A 14,402-nucleotide genomic window follows, 5' to 3' on the forward strand; every position below is an offset into this window, starting at 1 on the left:
TATGTATGTATGTATGTATGTATGTATGTATGTATGTATGTATGTATGTATGTATGTATGTATGTGGTGAGACTCACGCGGTTGTTTCTCGACAGCGTCCAGGATCCGCTCCAGAACCTCCTCCAGATCCGCTTCAGTGACGGACTCCAGAACCCGCAGCAGCAAGCGGCTGGACTCCCTGGAACACAGTTTAGCGCTTTATCACTCGCGAGGAAACCCATCGCTGCGCAGTAAAGCTAGTCACCCGTCAGAATGAAGAGATCTACTCATGAGAGAGAGTCACATACGGACGCAGGATTAATCCGCGCATCTTAAACCCCGCGCTCACTTTCTGCTTCACTCTGCGCGCGTCCATCTTCAGCTGCTCCCGCCAAACCTGCACTTCCGCTTCCGCTTCCTTTCCAACAGCTTCCGTAAACATCTCACACCTTTCAAAATAAAAGCCGTGTTTACTTCCTCAGCTACGCTTAGATTTATCTATATTAACAGTTTGTTTTGTTTGTAGTAGTTTCATTTCCTATAAGATCGTTTGCAATAGAATTAGGTGATGAAATAAAACTCGAGAGAGAAGCGCTTCCTCGCGCTCACCCGTGTTTCTGCGCGTGACTCGAGCTGCTGTCAGCTCATAATAATATTAATATCAGCACTGTTACTAATATTGATAACGGAGATGAGTGCAGAGCAGCCGGTGGCTCGGGAGAGGAGCGGACACACGGCGGCGGCGGACGGACAGTATCTGTATGTCTGGGGCGGTTATGTGGTAATCATCATCATCATCATTATAATAACAACAACAATCATGATAAAAATCAGGCCAAGAATAAATATTTCGCATTTTTCATGAAACAGTAGTTTAATATGTTCCATTCTGCTCGAATAAGGACGGTGTTGAGCATTTAACAGATCATGTTTACAGTTTTTCAGCTGCTTACACACACAATCTTCTCTTGTTTCTGAAAGCTGACGCTCAAACAGCAGAAGCACACACCAAATCTACAAAACCATACACTGATCTCAGACTTTGAGTCAGTTTTCAGTTTCATAAAACACTTTTTGCAAAACACAACACACAGTTCTCTATGTAACACACAGAAGTGTAGCAGGAATTAATATTATGGCAAAGCTGTTTGCAAATGTTTGTTTTTGAGATGTGTTTGTGATATTCTGAATGCAGCGCTTCATTCTGCAAGAGATGCGAGGTATTTTGCATTTTGTGTGCAGTTCTCAGATTTGTGTGTGAAGTTTTTAAAAAGCAGCTGAAAAACACTGTAATAACCCTTTCTTCTATCATCAGTGCTGTAAACTAAACAGATGAAAGTGACTGTATTTCTCTTCAGTCGGTGGCAGATCATGAAGTTTTTCTTCCAAATGATGAGCTCTGGCTGTACGACTTAGAAAGTGGGTTATGGTAAGAATGATTTGTGACTGTCAACAAGCAGCTGTTTAGTGTGTGTGTGTGTGTGTGTGAGAGAGTGTGTGTGTGTGTGTGAGAGTGTGTCTGTGTGAGCGTGTGTGTGTGTGTGTGTGTGTGAGAGTGTGTTTGTATGAGCGTGTGTGTGTGTGTGTGTGTGTTTGTGTAGAGTTGGTGTAGGGCAATAGAAAATACAGTTTGTAGAGTATAAAAGTGTGTTTGTCCACACATGTTGACTGTGTGTTACTGGTATCTTTAAACTTGAGGGCCAACACACTGAGAATCTATGAATGATTGTCATATTTGTGAAGAGGCTTGATGTGTTGCTTCTGTGTTTGACAGGGAATGGCGGGACATGTGTGGGACGGTTCCTCCGGCGATGTCTGGGACCTGCGGCTGCATTGTGAACGAAGAGCTGTTTATATTCGGCGGCTGCTGTGATGATGGACAAACTAATGAAGTAAAGCTGCAGTCAGTCTTCACTGTGTTCAGGTGCATCAGTAAAGCCACACGCTTCACGAGAGTCTGTTGTTTCAGCTTTACTCCGTCGACCTGCAGGACGAGAGGTTCAGCTGGAGGAGAGTGACGCTTCGGTCCGGATCGCTGCCGTCGCCACGAGATAAACTCTCCTGCTGGGTTCATGAAGGAAGGTTATCATTTCTGCATCTGAATTCATCCAGCACATGCTGTTGAATATGCGGGAACTGATTTAGTAATATTTGTGTAATATGAGTGTGGATCTCCCGACAGAATCATCTACTTTGGTGGATATGGCCACAAACCGCTGAGTGCAATCCACGATCCGAAGAGCTTCATTGTGGATGAAGCATCATGGGTAGTTTGTGTTCACTGCGAAACTCCTCTCAACGCAGAGCTAATGAAAAAAGATTCATATCAGTGTCGCTTCTCTCTCTTCAGGCCGAGGACATCTTCTGGGGATGGAACAATGAAGTTCATGAGTTTGATCCGGAGAGAAGCAGCTGGACCGAACCGCAGACCTTCGTGAGTCATTCAGCTTCATGATTCCAGTCATGTGTTTCCAGCTCATGAAGTTAGGAAGTAAATGAGTATGTGTTTAAAACAGTATGAAGTGTGTTTGTGAATGATTGACAGGGACGAGCTCCTCCCCCGCGAGCCGCTCACGCTAGCGCTAGCATCGGCAGCAAAGGCTACGTGTGCGGTGGAAGAATAAAGGTGAGTTACTCTTCGTATGTGTTTATAGAGGCTCCCTTAAAATCATTTCTCCTGCATTCATACAGACAACTTACTACAGATAATTTACAATCCTCATATATATCTGCCTGTTTAACAGCCCACACTGTGCACATACTGCCAGCACATTTACATTTAGACAATCCTGTATCATCAGAGCGACTGTGATGTGTATTTCTATAGTTCTTCAGAAGGTGCGTGTGCAAAATCTCTGTTGTCATGTTCGGCTTGTTTGCTCTCTGCGCAGGAAACGAGAACAAGTGACGTGTTTTGTCTGGATTTAAATTCATGGACGTGGTCAGAAATGTAAGAGGCGTTTGTCCCGGCTGAACTGCTCTGGAGTGCTGAGTGTGTGATCTTCATGAAGCTCTGTCTCGTCTGGTGTTTGTAGAGTTGGGTTGGGTCTGGCGCCTGTGGGACGCTCATGGCACACGCTAACAGCCGTGTCGGACTCGTCTCTCTTTCTGTTCGGAGGACTCAGTGTGGACTGCAGACCCATGAGTATGCCGCACGCAGAAACTAAACTTTAAACAAGAGTACAGTTTAAAAAACTAAACTACAATCCTTTTTTCTTTCTTAGGTGACGGCTGGATGTTTAATCTGGAGACAAAAGGATGGACAAAGATGGAGCATCAAAACAAGGCCAAACCGCGGTTGGTGAAACATGCAGAAATGAGATGGACAGAACAAGATACCCAGGTGAACAACAAGTGCACTTCCATAATGTACTTAAAGTACTTATTTTTGCGTACTAATTTTGTACTTAATATACTAAAAATGATTCTTAAGATAAACTTAAGATCATCTAAATGTAGTCTGAGTGTACTCTACTGCTATTTTAGTGGATTTTAGTTCATATTCATGGCGTTCCAAAATAGCAGTTGAGTACACTTAGATGATCTTAAGTTTATTTTAATTAGTACTAAAGAATCATTTTTAGTATATTAAGTACAAAATTAGTGTGTGAAAATAGAGCACTTTAAGCACATTATGGAAGTGCACTTGTTGTTCACCTGGGTGTTATGACTGTGTTTTCTACAGATTTCTATGCAAGCATTTGTTTTATTTCTCAAGCTGGTTTTCACTCTGGTTTTCTAGGCTGTGGCACACCGCGTGTCAAGGAAGAGACTCGGATGTTATAGTGTTTGGAGGAAGTCACGATTATATTCTTTTAGTGGACAAAGTGAGTGTGGTGTGCTGCTCATGTGCAGTGTAATCCAGCAGACATCAGTAATCTGTGCTGGTTTGTTCTGCAGGGCCACTGCAACGACACGCTGGTGTTCCAGACGCAGCCGCAGCCGCTGATACGGTGAGAATCACACACACACACAAACCATGCGCTGAAGAACAGACTAATGCCATTTGTTTCCACAGATTGTGCCAAGACTTCATCGCAAGCCGTGCCAGCAGCTTTCAGCGCCAGATCCTCCGTTTACCTCCAAAACTGAGAACCGCTGTGCAGAAAAGGACGACTTTCTTCAGGCCGAGCAGAAACTCACAGAACGTGTAAAACTGTGGAGTGATTTTTAGTATTTAATTTGTTTATAAGCTTTGTTTAATATTGTTAAAAGATTTATATTCAGTATTTTAACATTTGAAATCAGGCTGTCAATCCATAAAAAATTTTAATCTGATTAATCACACACTTCATGAAATTAAGCATAGACCATTTATCTTATTTCAAATGTTTATTTTGTCATCATTTGCTATATCCAGCAAAGTAAACCAAAAGATTGAAGGGTGATTCTCAAACATCGGTTATCCAGTAGTTTGCGTCTCATCTGAACATACAGCGGTGTGTCGTATGAGGACTCGCGCTCTTCAGAGACAATCACAGAATGTGACAGAGCTCGTGTTTAAAAGCCAAACACTGGAATCAATAATTCACTGAAAACGCAACGCGAGGCTCTGTTCTCTCTGCAATCTCTGATGTAATCAGCCTGGTTTACTGTATATTAGCGCTGTTTTGGACGGATTGTTTGAACGCATTCGCTTGCTGGATCATTAAACTGAAAACTTTCCCGGAGCTTAGCAGCTTATAATGATCTGATCGCAAGCAGAGAAGCAAAACTCGGTTAAAGGGTTAGAATAGAAATTGTGCTTCAGTAATTTTGCGTTAAATTATTTTAACGGGCTAAGGATTGTAAAATTAATCGCATGCGTTAACGATGACAGCCCTAATTTGAAACAATATGTATTTGATTGTTTTGTGTGTAAGTGCTGAAACGAAGCTGTTTCCTTCTGGGAACAATATAAAGATGAATTAAATCTTAAAAGGACTCGCCTCACTTTCTCCTTCTGTTCAGCTGAAGGGCATTTACAGGTAAATGTGACTCTGGAACGACAAGTTAGTCAAATTAGTTAACATTTAATTAGTATAAATAAGAAGAATAGGTTTAAGCTAACTGAGACTTGTCATAGCACTTGCATATTATTGCTCTTTTGTTAGTTTTGATTGCTTCTATTGTCATTATTTGTAAGTCGCTTTGGATAAACCGTCTGCTAAATGACTAAATGTAATAAATAAAAGAATAGTGAACTGATGAGAGCGGTGCGCTCACGCGAAGAGCGTCTGGACGGCGTGCGCGCTCGGTTTCTATGGTTACCGAGTGCGCGTTACTGACGGAGCTTCAGTCGCTTTCATTTCGGAAAAAAGAGTCATAGAGTACTGTAATAGTACAGTAATAGAGTACAGTAATAGAGTACAGTAATAGTACTGTAATAGTACAGTAATAGAGTACTGTAATAGTACAGTAATAGAGTACAGTAATAGTACAGTAATAGAGTACTGTAATAGAGTACTCTAATAGTACAGTAATAGAGTACAGTAATAGAGTACTGTAATAGTACAGTAATAGAGTACTGTAACAGTACAGTAACAGAGCACTGTAATAGTACAGTAATAGAGTACTGTAATAGAGTACTGTAGCAGTACAGTAATAGAGTACTCTAATAGTACAGTAATAGAGTACTGTAATAGAGTACTGTAATAGCACAGTAATAGAGTACTCTAATAGTACAGTAATAGAGTACTGTAATAGAGTACAGTAATAGTACTGTAATAGTACAGTAATCGAGTACAGTAACAGTGCGTTCATCAGAAACTAGTAAACTACAGTCGGTTATTTACGATGGATTTCGGCAGCAAACTGGAAGAACTGAACCTGATGCGTGATGAAATGAGTCGGCTCGGAGAAGCTCTTAAAGATGAGAAGTTCTGCGAGTTACCAACTCTCAGCGTGGGAAACTCTTCATCAATATCTGCTCCGATCCACTGATCGATAAACCCTCGAGGGAAGCGGCCAGAGACCGGCGCGGAACACCGGGACACCGCTGGCAGATACCGTTCAGCCTGACGCCGGAAACAGCTGCGTGACTCATGACTTCATCTTCTACCCGGGCGCACTGCACCTGGCGGGAAACAGCAGGAGGTTCATGAAGCTGCTCCACAGCACAGCCATCGGAGGACTAGAGGACTCCTTCCACATCAAGCTGGAGAAACACCACATAAAGCAGCTCAAGATGAAGTATAAAGGTGTTTCGCAGGCGGCACTGATCCGCAGCCCGATACCTGGACACCAGCAGAACACCTGTGAGGACCTGCTGCCGTTCCCAGACCCGGACAGAACCAGAACCAGATCCGGACCAGAACCAGAACCAGACCCAGACCAACATCCTCCATTCGGCCCACAGCACCGCAGTACAGCGTGAAGCACGGCTCTGTCGTGGATCTGCAGGAGCTCCAGAGACACGGGGCCCGGCCCACAGAGATGGTCATCACCGTGGACTTACCACTGCTGGGATCCGCTGGAGACGCCGAGCTCAGCGTGGCATCTCAGAAACCAGCGTACAAACTGGATCTTCCGCTCTCGTATCCCGTGGATGAAGACAAAGGAGACGCCAAGTTCAACAAAACTAAGAAACAGCTGACGGTCACTCTTCCTGTTCGGCCGGTGACGAGCGCAGGATCCCAGCAGATCAGACGTGATGAGATGAAGAGCAGCGAGGAGGATGAGGATGATGAAGCAGATCGAAAGCCTGAAGAGGAAGTTCCTGAGCCCAAATCAGACTGCAGTACTTTAACCCTCTCAGCAGAACTACAGCCTGAGCCTTCAGCATCAGAACCACAGACGCTCAGCGATCCAGCAGTGAACCGGATCATTTACATCAGATCTGCGCTGTAGAAATGGACAAAGATGAAACGAACATCAATCAGCCGGTCGAGCATTCATCAAATAGTGTTACTGAGATTTTATATAAAACATTCACATATGTGCATATAATGTATCAAATTCACTGGATTATCAGTTTGAATCATTTCTGATCTAGTAGTGCAGCAGATATTAGTGATAATAGTGCATAACCGTTACTGTTTTCTGTGGAAGTCTTCCAGCGAATGTGAAATCACAGCAAACGGTGGAGATGAAGTGAGCGGCGCCCCGGAGACAGAACACACGCAGGAATCAGAGTCGAACGCATTATTTCCAAACCAGCCGCTGATGACAGATAATAATGCACCGATAAACCAGCAGCAGAATCATGAGGATCCGAGCTCTTCTCAGGACACTGAAGAGCCAAAGACGAGACGTTCTTCAGAAGACCACGAGAGCACAACAGAGTTATTCTGAGAGATCGAGCCTGACGTCTTCATCTGCACTCACAACACCTTGTGCTTCCAGAACTGCTCGGAGTTACACTTAACGTAGTTTTCTCTTAGCTAACTGATGTGTGATACAGTTATTAGAGTTTTGTTTTCATGAAAAGTCATTTAGTTTGTGTTTTAGTTCAGAGACACAAGTTTAATGTTTAAATGTAGAGTAAAATATAACTCTTTGTTTAGTTTTAATCAGTAATGAACTTAAAACAGAGACTGACCTTTTGGGGGAAAAAATGAAAAAGCTTGATTGAAATAAAGGAAACGAAACAAATACAACGAAATACAGAAACCTGTGATGTGAAATAATTTTTCTTTCTTTTAATGACTTTTATTTATTTCACAAAACATATGTTGCGATGCTGGAATTTAAAGGTCTTTGTCCAGTGAACAAACCCTTAAACATGGAGCTAAAAGAGAACAAAGACTGAAACAGGGTGAAACAGAAGGGCAGTGAGGTCATCTGAGGTCGCGCTGCACGCAGCCGTCCATGAACTCACAGTAACACATGAGCGAGCAGAAGTGCTTCTGCACCGGAGCCTCGGTGCCACCCATGTTGTCCACTAACACTACGGTGTGAGACACCAGGTGCAGGTTGAAGCTGACGGCCGTCTGGATGTAGGAGTCCACACAGGCCCGGCCGCAGTCGCAGGCTTGAGAGAAGTCCAGCTGGTGACACAGGTGCAGCGGCACGGAGTGAGGGCCGTGTGGGATCCTGCCACAGAGAACAAGACAAGAACAGCGTTAGCAACAGCAGCAGGGCTGTAACGCTACACGTATTCCTACCGGAAATTCTCAGTACGGGTCTTTCGGTTCGGTACGCAGGTGTACAAATCCTTCCAATTTTTCAGGAAATTGAGAGAATAAATGCGGTTTAGACACTGTTTGGTGCGGCGCGACAGATCGCTGTATACTAACGCCTCAGTTCTAACGACAGCGTAATCATCCCTTCCGCTTTATTACTAGTTTTAACACGAAATATACATGAATGAACATCTCACCCCTCGCGTAATCGCTCAGTGCTTCAACCGCGGAAAGACGTCATTAAAACAGCTTGTGAACACGTAGCATTATTTACCTCAGACAAGTCATCAGTGTCCACAGCTCGTTATTTGCTCGAGAAATCAAGTGTAGAGAAGAGCATTTCAAGAAGTATTAGACTATACTTCATTATATTTACTTTACCTGTTAGTGATGTATTAATTATTTAATGTATATGTTTAAATAAATATTTTATGAAACAAGTTATGACTGTATATTATATTTCAACAACAAATAGAAATTGTATAATTTAGAAGTTAATTTAAAAACAAATTACATGTTTGCATACAATTTGTTAATTTGAGTGTTTATTATTAGTGCCGTCACATGATTAATCGCATCCAAAATAAGTTTTTGTTTACATTATATATATATGTTTACGGTGTATATTTATTATGTATATATAAACACACACATACAGTATATATTTTGAAAATATTTACGTTTATACTTATATATTCATATTCTTATATTTTATATAAATATATTTAATATAAACGTAACATTTTTATTAAAACATTTTAACATCACAATGAAATCAATGAGAGATTCAAACAATTCTACGAAGAATTAAACTCTTCTAGGTCCTTAAATGATGATCTAGTTGTCAAAAACTTCTTGGACAGTTGTGACCTTCTCACTTTAGTCCAGGAAGATCGTAATGCCCTCAATGCTGCGCTCTCGGTTTCAGAAATATTAGATACTATCAAGACAATGAAATGTGGGAAAGCCCCTGGCCCAGACGGCTATTCCAGTGAGTTTTATAAAGAATTTGGCGATCTGCTCTCACCTCATCTATTCAAAATGTACACTCAAGCATATAATGTTGGCAGGTTACCTCCCACTTTAAATGAAGCCATCATAACAGTCTTACCTAAGAAAGGGAAGGATCCAGTAGAAGTAAGTAGCTATAGGCCAATATCACTTTTGCCATGTGACCAAAAAATCCTGGCTAAGGCTTTATCTATTAGACTTAGTTCTGTAATGGACAAACTTATTCATCCCGATCAGACAGGGTTTATTCCTAATAGGCACTCGTCTTCAAATCTCAGACGTCTTTTTAATATAATTTACTCTCAAAACACACACATAGATGATCTGGTCATTGTTTCTCTTGATGCAGAGAAAGCTTTTGACCAGTTAGAATGGTCTTATCTTTTCGCAGCCCTAAGAAAATGTGAAATTGGCGATAATTTTGAAAAGTGGATAAGAATTCTCTATCACAAGCCATGTGCAAGGATTCTTACTAATATAATTCTTTCTCCTCCTTTCTGTCTATATAGAGGTTCTAGAGCGGGCTGTTCACTATCCCCTCTACTCTTCGCCCTGGCCCTTGAGCCCCTTGCACAGTCTATATATAATCTGGATATAGCACAAAGAATACAGTAAGCAAAATATCATTATATGCTGATGATATCCTGTTATATATCACTAAACCTCAGTCTACTATTTCAATAATCTTAGAAACGGTTTGTCATTACGGTGTATTTTCAGGTTACAGGGTGAATTAATGTCTATAAAAGGTCAGAGATATTTCCGTTCTCCAAACCTTCCCATTTAAAATAACGCAATATAAACTTACATATTTAGGAATTGAGGTCACAAAAGATTTTCAGTCATTATTTAAAGCTAATTTCCCCCCTTTAGTGACTAAACTGCAAAATAATATTCAGTTCTGGAGATCCCTGCCTATTTCTTTAATAGGAAGGGTTAATATTATTAAAATGATCTTTCTCCCACAAATTCTTTATCTTTTTCAAAACATCCCAATATTTTTACCAAAGATTTTTTTTAAACAACTAGATTCCATTATTATACCCTTTTTGTGGGATTATAAAGCCCATAGAATAAGTAAAGCACACCTTTGTAAATCTAAAGCTGTCGGTGGAATGGCACTTCCAAATTTTGCCCATTACTACTATGCTGGTTCTCTTCAGACCATCATAATGTGGCTAGACCATACGGTAGCACACTCAACTTGGATCCAAATGGAAAGAGAGGTATGTAGACCATATGATATTGGTGCAGTCATACTGTCTCCTATAAAGATAGACAAGTCAGTATATAGCCATAACTGTATAATTCATAGTACAATTCGTATTTGGAAGCAGATCAAATCAAAATTTGCAATAAAGCCATTGTCTTTCCTTTTACCAATCAGCGGGAACCCTTCATTTATCCCTTCTACTATGGATGCTGCTTTTACAAAATGGAGGGACTTAGGTCTTCAGACTATTGGAAACCTATTCATAGATGGCACTTTTGCCTCCTTTAGACCAATATGGTTTGCATGCAAGTAACTTTTTTAGATATTTGCAGATTAGGGATTACGTAAGAAAGTACATACCCTGTCTTAATGAGGCTACTCCTGCTAGTTTGGATGATCTCTTGGGGCTTGGAGGTGGGGTCAGTCATCTGATATCTTTACTGTACAACTCATTGTTGTCAAAGAACTTACCTTCTACAGAGAGTTTAAAATTGCAGTGGGAGCAAGAATTGGGGGAGGAGATATGTTCAGAATCCTGGGCTGACGCACTAGAGAATATTCATACATGCTCTGTCAACTCTAGGCATTGCCTTATACAATTTAAGATTATCCATCGACTCCATTATACTAAAACAAAATTACATAGACTTTTTCCAGATGTCTCCCCATATTGTGACAAATGTCAGACTGATGTAGCCACTCCCTTGCATAGTTATGTTCTTTGTTCTAAGTTAATCTCATTCTGGACTGAAGTATTTAAAACTCTGTCAGATATTTTACACCGTGTATTAGAGCCCGACCCACTTCTTGTGATATTTGGAATTTCTGATAAAATCATGTCACTTAAAAAATCTGAACAACAGTTGCTGTCCTATGGACTTATTGTGGCAAAGAAACTTAAACGGTTTGTCATTACGGTGTATTTTCAGGTTACAGGGTGAATTAATGTCTATAAAAGGTCAGAGATATTTCCGTTCTCCAAACCTTCCCATTTAAAATAACGCAATATAAACTTACATATTTAGGAATTGAGGTCACAAAAGATTTTCAGTCATTATTTAAAGCTAATTTCCCCACTTTAGTGACTAAACTGCAAAATAATATTCAGTTCTGGGGATCCCTGCCTATTTCTTTAATAGGAAGGGTTAATATTATTAAAATGATATTTCTCCCACAAATTCTTTCTTTTTCAAAACAACCCAATATTTTTACCAAAGATTTTTTTTAAACAACTAGATTCCATTATTATACCCTTTTTGTGGGATTATAAAGCCCATAGAATAAGTAAAGCACACCTTTGTAAATCTAAAGCTGTCGGTGGAATGGCACTTCCAAATTTTGCCCTTTACTACTATGCTTGTGCTATTCAGACCATCATAATGTGGCTAGACCATACGGTAGCACACTCAACTTGCATCCAAATGGAAAGAGAGGTATGTAGACCATATGATATTGGTGCAGTCATACTGCCTCCTATAAAGATAGACAAGTCAGTACATAGCCATAACTGTATAATTCATAGTACAATTCGTATTTGGAAGCAGATCAAATCAAAATTTGCAATAAAGCCATTGTCTTTCCTTTTACCAATCAGCGGGAACCCTTCATTTATCCCTTCTACTATGGATGCTGCTTTTACAAAATGGAGGGACTTAGGTCTTCAGACTGTTGGAAACCTATTCATAAAAGGCACTTTTGCCTCCTTTAGACAGCTACAGAATCAATATGGTTTGCATGCAAGTAACTTTTTTTAGATATTTGCAGATTAGGGATTACGTAAGAAAGCACATACCCTTTCTTAATGAGGCTACTCCTGCTAGTTTGGATGATCTCTTGGGGCTTGGAGGTGGGGTCAGTCATCTGATATCTTTACTGTACAACTCATTGTTGTCAAAGAACTTACCTTCTACAGAGAGTTTAAAATTGCAGTGGGAGCAAGAATTGCGGGAGGAGATATGTTCAGAATCCTGGGCTGATGCACTAGAGAATATTCATACATGCTCTGTCAACTCTAGGCATTGCCTTATTCAATTTAAGATTATCCATTGACTCCATTATACTAAAACAAAATTACATAGACTTTTTCCAGATGTCTCCCCATATTGTGACAAATGTCAGACTGATGTAGCCACTCCCTTGCATAGTTATGTTCTTTGTTCTAAGTTAAAGGCAGGGTATGTGATTTTTCAAAAACACTTTAGAAAACTGATTCAGGCCGAATCGCAAAACAAACTTGTAGCCAATCAGCAATAAGGGGCGTGTATTTGTTGCACCGCGCCGCTCACGTCCATAGACACGATGTAACATTGGTTTTGCTTTGTTTCACAGAACTAATCGTTGCCTGGGTTGCTTAAAAAATCTGAACAACAGTTGCTGTCCTATGGACTTATTGTGGCAAAGAAACTTATCCTAAGGTTTTGGAAAACGACAGAAACCCCATCAGCTAAACTTTGGTTGGAAGAAATGATTAAGGTACTACATTTGGAAAAAATTCGATTCCTTTTGGTAAATAAATTGGATAAATTTGTTAAGATTTGGTTTTTTCTTCTCCTATATCTTGATAATGCAGGCTGAGTAATCATGCGGTGTTGACCGCACCATTAGTGTGGTATGATTTAAGTACCTAGGGTGGGGAGGGAGGTAAGGGGTTGTTTTGTTTTGTACCATAAATGTTTGTTGTGCTTGTATGTTCAGTTTTTTTGTGTGTTATTTAGGTTTGTATGTGTATATATATATATATATATATAAATAACTGAAATCATGGTATGTAACAATAACTATTGGATTGTTTCATTGAATACATTAATAAAAAGATTTAAACAACATTTTTATTAAATATACATGCATGTGTGTGTGTATTTAGATATACATAAATATACACAGTACACACATATATTATGTAAACAAACTTTTATTTTGGATGCGATTAATCATGTGACAGCACTAGTTTAGAATAAATAGTAATTGAATTAAAGTTTCTGGCTCTGTAGTTAATTGTAACCTTATAGTAATGTAAAAGGGCTCCCTATAGTTTACAGCAGAAGCTGAGGTAGATTTATATCCCGAAGAAAAGTAATTATAATTGAATTTATTTAAAGAGCAATTTATTCAGTAAACCATTGTTAAATAAAGCAGTTTGTTTAGTTTTTTACTGAACCGTGACGTTTGTGCAGCGGAACGGGCCTCACCTGAGCTCCACCACGGCGCGGGACGCTAGCTCCTGCAGCCTCAGCGGGAACGTGAGCCGGATCGTGTGCTCCAGAGCGTTGGCTTGAGCAAACGGGTTTCCAAACAGGTCCAGGTTCTCCAGGCACAGCTTTCTGAAGCTGGCAGGAAGTACGGTGAGCTGGTTGTGAGCGGCGGACAGGAAGCGCAGCTTGGAGAGCCGGCCGATGTGGAAAGGCAGCCGCAGGAGCTTGTTCTGGTCCAGCTTGAGGTTGACCAGCTGCTGCAGCTGACAGAAGCGAGCGGGCAGGACCTGCAGCTGGTTCTGACTCAGGTCCAGATGCTGGAGTGAGGTTGCAATCCGCCATAAAACTAACAAGAAGAAGAAGAAGAAGAAATAAGCTCTGACTGAAAAACATTAAACAAACCTGAAGTTCTGAGGCGTTCGCGCTTCTCTGTTCTTCCCTTCAAAATCGATTATTAGCAAACCAGCAGATCCACAGTAAGACCAAACTCACGCCGGATAATTTAAATAACTCATCTGGAAGCATGACACGGTTAAATCGTGTTTAAAACAGCGCTCTTTAACGATCTTTCATGTTTATGCTGTCGGGTAACGCGCTTCTATGCGTCGCGCATGCGCAGTGGACACCGGCTGACCTCACTAATATGGCGGCATAATTTTACCAGAAGATATTTCCGGTGAGGCCTTTCTGCATTAAAATAGTTTTAAAGGTGACATATCATGAAAATCTGACTTTTCCAGGTTGTAAGTGCTATAATCAGGTCTCCGGTGCATCTAGCAACCAAGGAAACGTGAAAAAGATTAACCCAGTAACTTTGTTTTGGGAAGCCTTTTTCTGCAAGTGTCTGAGAAAACAAGCGCGTCTGATTTCGCTCCCCTAGTGACGTTGCAAAGGGATCTCATTATA

At 40.7% G+C, this 14,402-nt stretch overlaps 3 protein-coding genes across 5 annotated transcripts in view; 1 reads left to right on the forward strand and 2 right to left on the reverse strand.

Annotated features, from left to right (window-relative positions):
• The window catches only part of LOC107732039 (DNA polymerase epsilon subunit 2-like), a 13,106-nt gene extending 12,604 nt beyond the window's left edge, over positions 1–502 (reverse strand). The window contains exons 1-2 of the mRNA XM_016543275.1: positions 288–502; positions 78–178 (exon numbers count right to left, since the gene is read on the reverse strand). Coding sequence (XP_016398761.1) covers positions 78–178; positions 288–421 — 235 coding nt within the window. The 5' untranslated portion in view covers positions 422–502. The remainder of the gene's footprint in view (positions 1–77; positions 179–287) is intronic.
• A 114-nt stretch (positions 503–616) lies between these two features.
• Positions 617–4,223, forward strand: LOC107732038 (kelch domain-containing protein 1). Of its 3 annotated transcripts, none has more exons than XM_016543272.1 (13): positions 617–760; positions 1,338–1,408; positions 1,754–1,871; positions 1,949–2,061; positions 2,162–2,246; positions 2,330–2,413; positions 2,525–2,605; positions 2,871–2,929; positions 3,015–3,124; positions 3,204–3,322; positions 3,722–3,806; positions 3,880–3,932; positions 3,998–4,223. In XM_016543272.1, exons 1-13 carry the CDS (start codon positions 671–673, stop codon positions 4,151–4,153), a joined length of 1,224 nt encoding a protein of 407 aa, XP_016398758.1. In that variant the 5' UTR covers positions 617–670; the 3' UTR covers positions 4,154–4,223. The 3 variants fall into 3 exon arrangements, with proteins under 3 accessions (XP_016398758.1, XP_016398759.1, XP_016398760.1); XM_016543273.1 differs by having other exon boundaries at positions 3,204–3,276; XM_016543274.1 differs by having other exon boundaries at positions 686–760; positions 1,295–1,408.
• Positions 4,224–7,602: 3,379 nt separating this feature from the next.
• The window catches only part of LOC107732028 (leucine-rich repeat protein 1-like), a 10,261-nt gene continuing 3,461 nt past the window's right edge, over positions 7,603–14,402 (reverse strand). Inside the window, exons 2-3 of the mRNA XM_016543258.1 lie at positions 13,494–13,842; positions 7,603–7,992 (exon numbers count right to left, since the gene is read on the reverse strand). Coding sequence (XP_016398744.1) covers positions 7,737–7,992; positions 13,494–13,842 — 605 coding nt within the window. The 3' untranslated portion in view covers positions 7,603–7,736. The remainder of the gene's footprint in view (positions 7,993–13,493; positions 13,843–14,402) is intronic.

The sequence above is a fragment of the Sinocyclocheilus rhinocerous genome, unplaced genomic scaffold, assembly GCF_001515625.1.
Source record: "Sinocyclocheilus rhinocerous isolate Xijiao unplaced genomic scaffold, SAMN03320098_v1.1 scaffold1360, whole genome shotgun sequence".
Classification (NCBI taxonomy): Eukaryota; Metazoa; Chordata; class Actinopteri; order Cypriniformes; family Cyprinidae; genus Sinocyclocheilus; species Sinocyclocheilus rhinocerous.